Source organism: Phyllopteryx taeniolatus, chromosome 4, assembly GCF_024500385.1.
Source record: "Phyllopteryx taeniolatus isolate TA_2022b chromosome 4, UOR_Ptae_1.2, whole genome shotgun sequence".
In the NCBI taxonomy this organism is placed as follows: Eukaryota; Metazoa; Chordata; class Actinopteri; order Syngnathiformes; family Syngnathidae; genus Phyllopteryx; species Phyllopteryx taeniolatus.
In genome coordinates, this window is record NC_084505.1 from 15,352,162 (window position 1) to 15,366,679 (window position 14,518).

The 14,518-nt window shown below is 40.2% G+C and overlaps 1 protein-coding gene across 1 annotated transcript; it reads left to right on the plus strand.

Annotated features, from left to right (window-relative positions):
* Positions 1-143: 143 nt before the first annotated feature.
* Positions 144-13,869, plus strand: LOC133476461 (myeloid-associated differentiation marker-like protein 2). The gene is made up of 3 exons (XM_061769868.1): positions 144-1,962; positions 2,257-2,525; positions 6,680-13,869. Exons 1-3 carry the CDS (start codon positions 1,912-1,914, stop codon positions 7,338-7,340), a joined length of 981 nt encoding a protein of 326 aa, XP_061625852.1. The 5' UTR covers positions 144-1,911; the 3' UTR covers positions 7,341-13,869.
* Positions 13,870-14,518: the final 649 nt, after the last annotated feature.

A 14,518-nucleotide genomic window follows, 5' to 3' on the forward strand; every position in this document is an offset into this window, starting at 1 on the left:
TGTGATATATTGTGTTGAATACTGATTTTATTTATTTATTTATTATTATTTTATTTTTTTTATGACTACATTTTATTGGACTTTTGTTGGCAAACTGGTTGTTGTTTTCTACCACACACTGCCGTTAAGCATAGGCATACATTTAATTTACTGGCATGACAATTGTTTCTGTGATTGACTTTTAGGATGTAAGGCACGGGTGGTGGGCCACGTAGTTCTAGCTGCACTGACGGGGCCGGTTATAACGGTGAAATAATCTCTAGCTTGAATGTCTAGAATGAAATCAATCGTTTCTTATATTTAGGAAATGAACATTGCAGACAAGTGCAACACAATAAGAACAGGGCAAAGCTGTAACATCTTTCCTCATCTCCATCAGAAGAGCCAGGCAGAGGCTGTATAAAAGCTGCTTAAAGTTGCAATTGTACTTCTCTAGCTTTGACATCTGGTAGCCAGGATCTGAGGTTCACTGTTTGTATACTTGGCATGTGGCTAGAGTGCACTTACCTATGTTCCATGTGGGAACCCTGTTAACCACCCTTTCATATTACATAATCGTCCTTGCGTTTGGTTATCATTTTTATAGCTAGTTTTGAACAGAAGTCGAGTTAAAATTGTGGCAGGCTTTCTTGGGCCACATAAAATGATGTGGAGTGCTGGATCTGTCCAGCGGGCCTTGAGTTTTACACCTGTCAGAAGTCACTGCTAAGACCACAGGCTCTTCCTAGTTACTCAAAGAAACATGCATCGCACTTTGTTGCACACTGTTGGTATCAAGGTTTTTTCCTGGGTAGCAATTTTAGACGTTTGTTTGTTTCAAACAATTTATAGGATTGTCATTGCCATTTGCAATAGCACTGTTATTTGAATGAAAAATTCAAAGTTGCTGGTACCTTTTTTGTGTGTGTGTGTGTTTTCTTTCAAACATGATTTTGCTGGGGTACATATAAATTTACAGACGTAAAGCTGCAGTCATGGGTAAATGTGGGACTACAGTCTATAGGACACCTGCAGGTGGAGACAGAGAGCTGAGGACAGACATCACAATGCAAAGTGCTCATCAGATGCGAGAATGGTTTCGACAAGGAGGTTAGAACAAGCACTCCTTCAGAAACCTTTCATCAAAGGGACATTTGGACTAATCTCTGATTGTTCACATGGTTTGAATATATACCACTGTTTCCCTATTGTACGACTACATATGGTCCTGCCGTTATTTCTTAAAAAAAAAAAAAAAGCCTTGTCAGTTTGTCTACCTGCCTGAGATGTTAGCAGTAAAAGCAGAATGCTGTTTTACTTCTTTTTTTTCCCTTTTTTCTTTTTCACTGCGACAAAATACAAAATAATGACAGTACAGAATCAAACATTTTAAAAACTGACTGAATCTGTTCACTTTATATTATGTCAGTGATTCATTATGAAATATCAATTGTTTATTTGGTGAAGTTCTTTCAGGTTTCAGTCATCTATCATTTAATAGGCCCTCTCATGTGTCTCTGTACGTGGCTAACCCACATATACACCCCTCACACTCATTAGGCCGTGACCCGTCCCAACCCTAAATAACTTCCATTCTGGTTCGCCTGAGCCCCAGCATACCATCCACACAGGACATGCTGGAAGGCAGCAAGCGTGTGAGTAGGAGGAAGATGAGCGTTAACATTTGAGAGCAGTTACTCACAGTGCAGTCACAGGAGAGTTACGTTTTGCTGTTGACTAATGACTGTTTTCTTTGGCTGTCATCACACAGAAGAACTTTTTGCCACAATTAAGTGACCTGGAAGGCTCTGACTACTGTATATGTAAGCAAAAATGAAAGCGGATTGCAGACGTTCTTTATTCCACATGCACTGATCACAAGGCCTCGTGAAGATTGGAAAAGTCAGCAGAGAAAACTGGGCCTGACCCTTCATGACGACAATGACCATTGGGAGATTGACCTTCATAAAGACAGCAAGGACGGTAAAGCTTTCAACATTAACTTCAGAGTGAAGCTTTTATATCAGATGCATTTTAAAGAGCAACGTGGCCTTCAAAAGGAAGTCAGAGTGGGGTCTAAGTAGAGACTTTTGTTTTGGTGGATTTTTTTTTTTTTTTTTTTTTTTTAATATATATTCCCCCCCCACACCCCAGCCTGGATGTGATTTTTTTTGGGGGGGGAGGGCAGCCTTCTAAAAAGCTTTGACCAGAGACTACATTATCAACAACTGACGAGGCTAAGATTACATTTTTATTCAGTTGATGATGGATTCACAGGGTGGCCCTTACCTGAACATGAGGGCGCTCCTCTCACCTCTCGGCGCTGCCCGCCTTTGCCAGCTGGCAATGGGCTGTGCCGTGATCGCCATGGTCATCCACAGTGCGGGGTACAGTGGTTCCCACGGGGTGTTCTGCATGGTCGTGTGGTGCTTCTGCTTTGCCATGTCAGTAGTGGTCTTCTTCTTGGATGCCACACGGCTCCACAGCTGCCTGCCAGTATCCTGGGACAACCTCACCGTCACATGTGCCGCCATTGCCACTCTTGTGTAAGTCACCTCAACATTGTAATACTTTACATGTGCCAAAATACCTTTTTACTTAAAGTAACTAAGTAGATATTTACTGTAGGCCTATTTATAATTGATGTACAAAAAATCATTCTCAATATATAAAGCACTTTTAAAAGCTTATTGCAATGAATAGTGTTGCCAAACATAAATAATTATTTTCTTGACAGAAAAATTGGCATTTTTCTGACTGTTTAATAAATGATTTTTGAATAGATGAATTAAAAAATGGTGACAGAATAAAGCCCCAATTCCAATGAAGTTGGAACATTGTGTAAAATGTAAAGAAAAATAGAATACAATAACTAGAAATCATTTTCAACCTATATTCAATTGAATAAACTACAATGACAAGATGTTTAATGTTGAAATTTAACCTTATTGTTTCTTTTTTTGCAAATATTCTTTCATTTTGAATTTGATGTCTGCAACACGCTCCAAAAAAGCTGGGGCAGGGACAATAAAAGACTAAAAGTTGAGGATTGTATATATATGTATATATAAATATATAAAACACCTGTTTAGAACATTCCACAAGTGAACAGGTTCATTGAAAACAGGTGAGTGTCATGGTTGGGTATAAAAGGACCATCTGCAAAAGGCTCATTTGTTCACAAGCAAGGGTGAGGTAAGGTTCACCACTGTGACCAACTGTGTGAACAAATAGTCCCAACGGTTTAAGAATTATTATTTTTTTAATTTGGGGATTTCATCATCTACGGTCCATAATATCATCAAAAGATTCAGAGAATCTGTTACGTGCAGAGATTTTTTCAAAAACTAACATTGAATGCCCGTGACCTTCGATGACTCAGGCGGCACTGTATTAAAAACTGCCGTCATTGTGTAAATGACATTGCCACGTGGGCTTGGCAACGCTTCAAAAAACCATTGTCAGTTAAAACACTTTGTCACAACATCTACAAATGCAAGTTAAAACTCTGCCATGCAAAGTGTAAGCCATATATCAACACCCAGAAACCACGCCGGCTTCTTTGGGCCCAAGCTCATCTGAGATGGACTGACGCAAAGTGGAAAAGTGTGCTGAGGCCTGTCGAGTCCACATTTCAATTTGTTTTTGGAAATCATGAACATAGTGTCTTCTGGGCCAAAGAGTAAAAGGACCATCTGGATTGTTATCAGCGTAAAGTGGAAAAACCAGCAATTGTGATGGTATGGGGCTGTGTTGACTTACACATCTGTGAGGGCACCATTAATGCTGAAAGGTACATACAGGTTTTGGAGCAGCATATGCTGCCATCCAAGCATCGTCTTTTTCAGGGATGTCCCTGCTTATTTCAGCAAGACAATGTCAAGCCACATTCTGCATGTGTAACAGGTCTGTGGACTGATTTTACTACGAAGCCACACTGTCTCCCATTGAAAATGAGTGGCGCATTATGAAGTGCAAAATACAACAAGAGAGACCGCGGACAGTTGAGCAACTGAAGTTTTATATCAAGCAGGAATGGGAAAGAATCCCACCTCCTGTGTCCTCAGTTCCTGAGTGTTGTTAAAACGCAAGGTTATGTAAGATAGTAGTTAACATCCCCCTGTCCCAGCTTTTTTAGAACGTGAGGCACGGATCAAATTCAAAATGAGTGAATATTTGCACCAAAAAAAACAAAGTTTATCAGTTTGAGCATTAAATATTTTGTCCTTGCAGTTTATTCAATACAATATTGGTTGAAAAGGATTTGCAAATCATTGTGTTCTGTTTTTATTTATTATTTACATTTATGGTGTTCCAACTTCAATGCAATTGGGGTTTCTAGAACTAACGAGAATATAACTGGACAGTTATTGTTGCAGAACAATGAAATCCAAAAGTATTAAACGGAATTGGAGTTGTCACTTATAATGTTTACATTTTAGTAACAACAAAATCATTTAACTCCATTGTGCTTGTCCTTCGAGAGGAATTGAAATTACTCTAGTCTGCGTGCCTGACACATTCAAGTCCAATTTATTCTGTTTATCTAATAATTTGTTGTAATCGACTGCATTCCCTGAAACCCAAAAAGACAATTCCCAAATCAGAAATGGTTGTGTTTATACTACAGGGTGAATGATTCCAGTCAAAATCAACATACTGTATTTTTTTGGAGCCAAGAATATATTACGGCTCTTTTGCTAATGTATTTTCCAAGGCCTTAGGGAAAGAACCTGCTTGAGGCGAAATGTTGTCTTTTTGCAGGTCTGTTGCTAGCAGGAGTTTTTAGATACAACTTCTGACTAAACTTTTTTTATTTTTTTTTTAAAAGCATTAAAAAGTAATAACTTGTTAAACACCAACTGGATTGTCTTCCCCCCACATTCCAAAAACATACTGTACATGATAGATTAATTGAAGACTAACTTGTCTATAGGTGTAAATATTTGACTTGCTCTTTGTCTGTACAGTATGTGCCCTGTGATGGAATGGCGACCAGCGCAGGGTGTACCCTGCCTCTTGGCCAAAGTCAACTTGGATAGTCTTCAGCGCACCCACGACTCTAATGAGGACAGACGCTATAGAAAATGCCTGAATGGGTAGATGAATTGGTTTTAAGGGGACTGAACAGAAGGCATCTATGAATCAATTTTCGCTACTGTTTATACTCATTAGGGTCACGGGTGAGCTGGAGCCTATCCCAGCTGACTTGGAGCGAGAGGCGGTGTACACTCTGGACTGGTCGCCGGTCAATAGCAGAGCGCATTCACACGTATGGATAATTTAGTGTTTATTGTACCTTTGGAATGTGGGATGAATCTTGAGTAGAAATCCCACGCAAGCACCAGGACCACACGGAAACCTCACATAGGAAGGCCAGACGAGATTCAAACCCTGAACCTCAGAACTGTAAGGCAGACGTACTAAGGGCTCATATACAGTATCATATATATACACTGGGCTGGCCCAAGCCAGAGTCTAGATTTGGAAAATTTGTCAGATTATGTCAGAGAACAGGGCTGAAACCTTATGGGAATACAATATTATTAATAATTCTAATATGGTTTGCGCTTGTATGGGGAATTATTTTCATTCACGAAATAAACTCAACAGCAATGAATACAACATAAGAGACTAGTTATGTGAGTTAGCAGTGATGAGTTTACCACAAAGGATGTTTTGACTTTTGAGTACAGTGAACCTCACGTATATCGCGGGGGATATGTTCCAGACCCACCCGCAATTGGTGAAATACCCATTATACAGAGACCAGATTAAAAATAAATAAATAAAAACAGTTTTATCCCTCTCAAATGCTTTCATCAAATTAAAACAAATTACCACACACTGAAACCAAATAGGAGTTTGTCACTCCAGTTAAACTTGACTGTAAAACTGACACATAAATCAAGAGGGAATTCAAATTTATATACCTAAACACCAAAATGTTCAGCCAAACTATATAATTTCGTGTAACGGTAGTTGCCTTGCTTTATGCTAACGTAAAATGTGAAACACCATAGATGGGCTAACGGAAATTAGCTCGACAATATGGTAATTAGAAACCTTCAAACAAGTGCTACTTTAACATACACAGAACAGCAGCAGCACATGCAAACAGAGCATACAACAATACTCACTGGCATATATTCTCTCTGCTCTGCAGATTTAACAAATATTAAAACTGCAAAACGGGGTACTGCATGAACGGGCATCCTCTTCTTCTTACTGTTAGTTATGCAGGCTCTCTTCCAGTAGACCTCAGTGTTGCCGGGCAAGTTGTGATACTACACTGAAAGTGCGCAACTCTAAATTTGGACTACTATACGACTAAATACTCGCGGGTTGGCACCCACAGATTCAGCTATTGTCAGGTTTTTTTTTCCTTTTTTCCAATTAAAAAAAATTAAATAAAAATTATTTTAGTTTAGACATTTTTGGGGGGAGGACCAATCCTGAAAACTATACTTGTCAGTTTATTCAAGAATTTTCATCCGCTGATTTTCGCTCTTCGCGGTCCGGCCCGGTCCTTATCCCCCGCATGTAGCAGGTTTCCACTTAACTGTAAAAACCCATAAAAATCCATGATATAGCATGGCTGAAAACGATGAACCACGATACAGCAGGGTTTCACTCTACCCTCTGAATGATGTGTTCATGATTCTATACTGCAGATCAAAATCTGCACGTTTATTTGCAGGTATGTGACGGCCTCAGTGGTCTACCCCCTCTTCTTCGTCCGATCCGAGTGTCCCTACGCCGGCTGTAACGTCCGAAATTTCCGCATCGCGGTCACCGTCTGCTCCATCCTGGGGACTCTGGCCTACGGGGCTGAGGTGGCCCTCTGCCGAGCCAGACCGGGCCAAGCCGTGGTGGGCTACATGGCCACGGTCTCCGGCCTCCTCAAAGTGGTCCAGGGCTTTGTGTCCTGCATCATCTTCGGCGCTCTGGCCAACGGGAGTCAGTATTACCTCTACGCTGCCACCATCTACTGTGTCGTCGTCTACGCCTTCTGCTTTACTCTGACGGCACTAGTGGTCATCATGACGGTGTGCGGACGCACTAAGACGGTGCGCTGTTTGCCCTTTGAACGCTTTGTGGTAGTGTGCACCCTGCTGGAGGTGCTGCTCTACCTAAGTGCATCCGTGGTGTGGCCCGTGTTCTGCTTCGACACCAAATACGGCACACCTTGGCGACCGTCCTCGTGTCCTCAAGGGAAGTGTCCGTGGGACAGCAAAGTCGTGGTGGCAGTATTCTCCTTTGTCAACTTTATTCTCTATGTGGCGGACCTCGTCTACTCCCAGAGGATACGATTTGTCTCTTCACATTTGTCCAACACCTCACGGCGGCCGGGACACTAGTAGGTTGGTGAATGAGCGACAGGAAGAAGGGAGATGGTTCAGAACATAGTTGCTGTAGTTTTTTCATGTTTGTTGGACCTGGGGAGGTTTTTTGGGGGGGGGAAGGCTGAAAATGCAAACATTCAAAAACATAACTCAATGTTGATTTTATTAAATTGATTTTTCGGGGAGGGGGGGCATTTTAGTTATTTTCCAATGTGCTGCCAAGGATTTGAGCCCCCCCAGTCACCCACGGGCCCTTAGAATTGTAATTGTCAAGCTCAAACCCCGAAAACTCAATCCAAATGACTAGACTACAAGTTCAGCCTGGATGCTTTGTGGATTGTGAACCTGGAATGTAACCAACACATCTGCTGTACCACACCCCAATGAAGTTGCAGCTTGATATTTTTATTTTTAATTTTTTTTTTTTTTAAGCAGACCCCACCTGCCCTCTAAAGGGATTAGGGTGACTCGACAGCCTCACCCAAACCAGTTGGTATGTGCTGTCATGTCAGTATTTAACTGGGCACTCCTGTGGTGTAACAGTTACTTTCCTTTTGTATCCCTACTCAGATAACGTTTACAAGTCTGGAATATAAATAGTAGAACTGCTATTGGCATCTTTGGTATGGCTGTTATCTGAAAAACTCCCACCAGATGACAGAAATTATGTTACCAAAAATACACACACAACTTTCTGCACTTGTAGAGGCAGTCTGTCATGATCTGCGTTTCTCCTTGACTTTGTTTTGATTAGGTTTAGTTTTAGTTTTATATCATGCCATGTGTTCCTTGTCAATATTCTTGTCTTGTCTTGCGCGTTAGGTTAGCCCTGTCCTTGTGTCTGCTAATCAGCTCCCTCCAGCTATTCATGTCTTGTCCAGGTGTTCATGATTGTCTCGTCAGTTTGCTTGTATTCAGTTCCCTGTTTTCTGTAAGTCTGTGTTGAATCATTATTGTTGTCAGTCATGGGTCCCTGGTCATGTCTTGTTTCATTTTGTGGCTCCTGTACTACCGCCTTACCTCCCTCCGTCCCTGCATTTGGGTCGACTACCTCTTGCTGCTGCAAAAAAAAAAGCTCAATTGTGACAGAGTCAGGCAAAAAAGAGGCTGCTGTCTTTGAATGTGCCCCACACATAACAGTCATGATTGGACAATCTAAATATGGACAATGGCACAAGTATGTTTGCACAGGCTTTGAAAATAGATATGAACTCGTAGGCACAAGTAATGCACCATTTACCTGTTCTGTTTATCCTGTTTAAAGTTAGTGTGGTTGGGATTCGCACAAAACGTTTCACCTCCAGTTCAGCACACGCATATACAGTAGTTACGGTGAGGGGTTTACATACATTTTGTATTTGGGGCTTTTATTGAGTCATTCCCCCCCACAGAGTAATGAAAACACAGATCTTCAGTGAGTTTAAAAAAACCTAATTGGGAGAACAAGATTGAATTTATTTCTTTTTTCACTAAGCAACAAAGAGTCAAAATCATACACCCGGGTACACATACATACAGTACACACCAGTAATAGTTGGTTAAATGTCCTAAAGCCTCGTCCCAACATGCTTCCTGCCTTTGTGACCAAGTAGCTCAATCTTTTCAATCTCATCTGACCATAAAACTATGCCCATGATGAGTGTAAACCGCAACTGTTTAACATTACATGTACATTACGGTAATTGCTGCCTTATTTATCTAACTCTGTCTCAGATTTGAGAAAGCTCCATTGTGTGTTGTGCACTTTTAAACAGGACCATTATTTTGTAAACTACTAACGCAAATACAACTACAATTCCAATGCTGTTGGGACGTTGTGTTAAACATAAATAAAAACAGGATACAATGATTTGCAAATCATGTTCAACCTATATTTAATTGAATACACTACAAAGACAAGATATTTAATGTTCAACCTGATCAACTTTATTGTTTTTAGCAAATAATCATGAACTTAGAATTTTATGGCTGTAACACGTTCCAAAAAAGCTGGGACAGGTGGCAAAAACAACTTAGCTCCTAGGATCATTGGGACACACAAACCCCTCCACCATGATAAGGTGACGGCTGAAGGAGGGGCATCCCACAGGTGAACAGGCTAATTGGAAACAGGTAGGTGCCATGATTGGGTATAAAAGGAGCTTCCCTGAATTGCTCAGTCATTCACAAGCAAAGATGGGGCGAGTTTCACCTCTTTGTGAACAAGTGCGTGAGAAAATAGTCGAACAGTTTAAGGACAATGTTCCTCAACATACAATTGCAAGGAATTTAGGGATTTCATCATCTAAGGTCCATAATATCATCAAAAGGTTCAGAGAATCTGGAGAAGTCACTGAATGAAAGCGGCAAGGCCGAAAAGCAACAGAGCTGAAGCTGTACATCAAGCAAGAATGGGAAAGAATTCCACCTCCAAAGCTTCAACAATTAGTGTCCTCAGTTCCCAAACGTTTATTGAATGTTGTTAAAAGAAAAGGTGATGTAACACAGTGGTAAACATGACCCTGTCCCTGCTTTTTTTGGAACGTGTTGCAGCCATGAAATTCTAAGTTAATGATTAGTTGCTAAAAACAATAAGGTTTATCAGTTTGAACGTTAAATATCTTGTCTTTGTAGTGTATTCAATTAAATATAGGTTGAACATGATTTGCAAATCATTCTTTTCTGTTTTTATTTATGTTTAACACAATGTCCCAACTTTATTGGAATTGGGGTTATAGTTTGCGTAAGATTATTTAGGTCGGGTTGCAAAAATAAGGATGGTTTTTGCTAATCCTAACATTAAATTGGTGTTGCTAAACATTTTGTGTGCCACTTCTGAATTGGTCTTTCTTCTGATAAATCCCACAGGGATGTTTCCCATTATAGGCAACTCTTGCATCACTTGTGCATCCATCCGAACCGACTGAATGGAGCATGAGTGCAGTACAAAGCGACACCTCTCAATAAAAATAAGGAACATTGGCCACATTAGCAATGACGGCAAAAGAACGACTTGTTGCCTTCTTCTAAATAAGAGCATATTTACTGTATATAATTGTCAGGTAGGCGGCACAGTGGACGACTGGTTAGCACATCTGCCTCACGGTTCTGAGGACCCGAGTGAAAATCCAGCCTTGCCTGCGTGGGTTTTCTCCGGCTACTCCGGTTTCCTCCCACATCCCAAAAACATGCAGGGTTGGTTGACTGAAGACTCTAAATTGCCCGTAGGTGTGAATGTGAGTGTGAATGGTTGTTTGTTTATATGATGTATTCCCCTGATTGTCCAAAACAATAGCAAGAAGTAAAGAAGCAGAACGCTTTCATGGGAGGTTCTGTTTCTGTACCGCTTTTCCTCGCTAGGGTCATGGGCGTGTTGGAGCCTAGCCCAGCTATTTTTAATACAAGTAACTGTTGTTGCTAATTTTGTCCAATGGAGGTCGCACTGATGACCACTTACTGTAAATGATCACTTACCACTTAAATGACATTCTGAAATTGGCATCTATACTCAGGATTTGACACCTGATATTGATGCACTTGGGAAGGTTAAAAGATGTTGTTTCGGGAAGAAAGTAAGCCTACTTCATATAAAATGCTGGGCCAACTTTGCACTGTGAAGAATACGTTCATTCATTTTCTGTACCGCTTATCCTCACTGGGGTCGCGAACGTGGTGGAGCCTATCCCAGCTATCTTCGGGCGAGAGGCGGAGTACACCCTGAACTGGTCGCCAGCCAATGGCAGGGCACATACAAACAAACAACCAAGTTATGGCTTAATTCCAGGAATCCAATAAATCATCCATTTACAATTGAATTAACCTTGAAATTTTTGATTTTCTATACAATTTACAATGCATTACTTTTCATCACTTATCTCTTATCCCCCCAAAACTTCAAGTAGTATATGTGATTATTGATTAATATTAGAATATGACATACTGTATATGTCCATGTGATCATAGCCCATGTGCCATACATTCATGGACATAGCCTCCCTTCAGATCTTCAATTAGTAACTTTCCTTTTACTTTCACACTTCCTCCAGGCCTCTGTCTTAGCTGTGTTTACACACACACACACACACACACAGCCCTCTATGAACTCTTTTGACACAGATTTTCTGCGACAGGTGTCCATCATAACCACTCCAACTGGAAGGGGGTGGAGGGAGAGGGACCTGCCTGGGGTGGGCAACCTTCTGCACAACATTTTTGCCAAATGCTAAAGTGGAAAATTTGAGTTGAGGTTGATTGCGCAAAAAAACTGCAGAAACGTGAACCTTGTTCTGACAGATTTAGGACTGGACAAATTAGAAGAAAAATCTATTATACATCGTAGAAATATTAATTGCTATAGTGCAGGGATGTGGAGTTTTTTTTTCCTATTGCGCTATTTCGGTAGTCTAGTAGTTAGCACGTCTGCCTCACAGTTCTGGGCTGGAATTTTTGGCTCTGGCCTTGCTGTGTGGAGTTTGCATTCTCTCCCATGCCTGAATGGGTTTTCTCCCACATTCCAAAAACATGCAGTTAAAGGTCCCCTTCCATCATTTAAAAAAAAAAAATTATACTCTTTAATGTCCCTTTGTCAAGATAATTTGGGTTGGAAATGCCCAGAATGTCCTTTTCAAGATACAGGTACGTCTCAGTAAATTAGAATTCTGCCAAAAGCTAATTTAGTTAGGTAGTTCAATTCAAAAGGTGAAACTCATATTATAGAGATGCACTACACACACTCAGTGAAATATTGCAGGGATTTTTTAATATGTATAATTTTGATTATTATAGTTTACAGCAAATGAAAACCCAAAATTCAAGATCTATAGAAACTAGAATATTTCGTAACAAACAATCAAGACGCAATGGAAATTAGTTTTTATGTAGAAATTAGGTGGTGACTGGTTAGGACATCTGCCTCACAGTTCTGAGGACTGGGGTTCAAATCCCAGCCCCACCTGTGTGTAGTTTGCATGTTCTCCTTGTGCCCGTGTGGGTTTTCTCCGGGCACTCCCGTTTCCTCCCGCATCCCAAAAACATTTTTCAAATAAGAAAATCATTGTGATAATATTCACTGACAGTGTAGCGGTTCACTCGCTTGGTTCAGTTCCCACTCAGTGATGTAAATGTGTCTCTATATGTCCCCTATGATTGGCTGGTCAGCAGTCCAGAGTGTACCCAACCACCCCACCCCACCCCACCCAACCCCTTGCGCAAAGCCAGCTGGGATAGGCTCCAGCTCACCCGCAAGCCTAAGGAGGACAAGTGCTAGAGAAAATGGATGAATTAATCATTTAGGCTTTTTATAAGGTTTTATAAAATAGGTTTTATTTGTTTTTATACTTGCATAGTGTGCTATATTTGGCTCATTGGTCCTAGGTTACCCAACCTTCACTAGTTCAAAGCTACTTGCATTATACACCATTTGCGTCAATTACTATCTCTGCCATGTATGTTATGTTTTGTAAATGTTTTGTTCATTATTACTCTGGACACAGGGGTAACATTTTTTGTATTTCTTTTGATGGCAAATATGCACATCTTCTCCTGTCATCTACTTGACACGTATAACAAACACTTCGACACCACCCGGGGCCTAATCAGTGCCAGGAACAAATTGTTGTGATCCTTTTGCAAAGCCCTACCTGTCAAATGTTTGCCAAATTTGAGGGGGGGGGGAAGGTTTTTCTGCTGTGGTGTTTTCTTCTGGTTTTTTCCCAAAATCAAAGAATGTTGTCACACCTTGGCAGCCGTATTGCAGACTGAGTGGTAGCTACAACAGGGAGGCAGTTGTCAATGGACTTGTGTGAGTGTGTGCATCACTAAATATGTCCAGTTTCTATAAATTCTATAAAACATTTGGAAAACCGCTCTGTGTTTGGTGTTTGCCGTGCACTGTTATTGTTTATTATTTATTGTTATTGTATTTTTCGATGAAAAAAAAAGAGGAGAGAATGTGCATACATAAATTTTCAATGGCGTCAGTTTGTTATTACATATGGCAATTTTCTTCTTTGACAATGTGGCAAGTTATGACAGGGCCCTGTGAATTCTGCCTGGCAACGAGTGGCCATGCTGCAGTACTGCACCTGCTGGATCGGGAACATTTTACTTAATTGTTCACCTTTTAAAATTCATCACAACGGCATTGAAATTGAATACAGAAAAAAGCACAAGAGTACAGTTTTATTCCTGCTTTAAAAGCACAACTTTTAGAAACTGTGATATCATTTACCTATTTCCTTGTATCAGGGGGAAAGAATTATGTAGGAACTCTGTAAACATCCATTTCAAATGCCTCACCTCAGAGCTTCTGATCACAAATTTAATAAAGCTTCTTGTCCACACATTGACATTTTAATCTGATTTGCCTGTAATTCTATATAATAATAAATATTGTAAAATGTGGCTGTATGCTGCATTTGCAACATTAATCCCACTTTACACCATTCTTTTTTTTTTGTTGGTTTTTTTTTTTGGTTTTTTTTGTTTTTACCTACATATCAATATCACAATCCCACTGATCAAACGAGAGTTTCAGGCCTGAATGGCCAAAAAACAAAAATCATTTAATTACAAATTGAAATGAAGTTGACCAGGCAAAACCTCTCATAATGCCTGTAATGAAATAAAAATCCAAGTAAATCTAAAAATCCTTTTTTAATTTTCATACTTGCTATGTGCTGACTTTTTCCATTTCAGTTGGGTCTGTCTATGTAACTGCTTAAGGGCAAACATATGAATTTAAAGGAGAATTTGAGTAATCAGCCTGTGCTATTAATGCAAGTGCACTGTCTGTGTTCTGAACCCCCTACAGCCACTGTTATCAATGCTGCTTTTCTATTAAATGAAGGCAAAATTGAAGTCAAGTCAAAACAAAGACATCATCCAAATGAAAAAAATATATAAAATGTTCACAGGATTAGTCGCACTCAGCATGACAAATAAACCACGTTTCATATGTAGGAAAATTGAGTGTGACCATGTGAATTGAAGAGGACCCTGGTTATTTTACATATTGTTCACATAAAATCAAAATAGTCTATTCAAGCATCTTCTCCTGTGCATCTTATCAACATGTCACCCAATGCAGTCAATCAAACAATCATGTATGAAGACCAAGCTGCTGAACATTTGAAGCAAAAAGCTGTTCATATTTAAATATTAGGGGGTCTGGGTAACAATCTATTAGTGTGTTTTAGTGAAGACGGAAAGGATCC

Bases quoted from the DNA above. Each gene is read 5' to 3' on its own strand.
- LOC133476461 (XM_061769868.1), top strand. From the start codon at position 1,912: ATGACGACAATGACCATTGGGAGATTGACCTTCATAAAGACAGCAAGG. The intron at 1,963-2,256 runs GTAAAGCTTTCA...ATGGATTCACAG, and splicing joins TCATAAAGACAGCAAGGACG to GGTGGCCCTTACCTGAACAT. The intron at 2,526-6,679 runs GTAAGTCACCTC...GTTTATTTGCAG, and splicing joins GCCGCCATTGCCACTCTTGT to GTATGTGACGGCCTCAGTGG.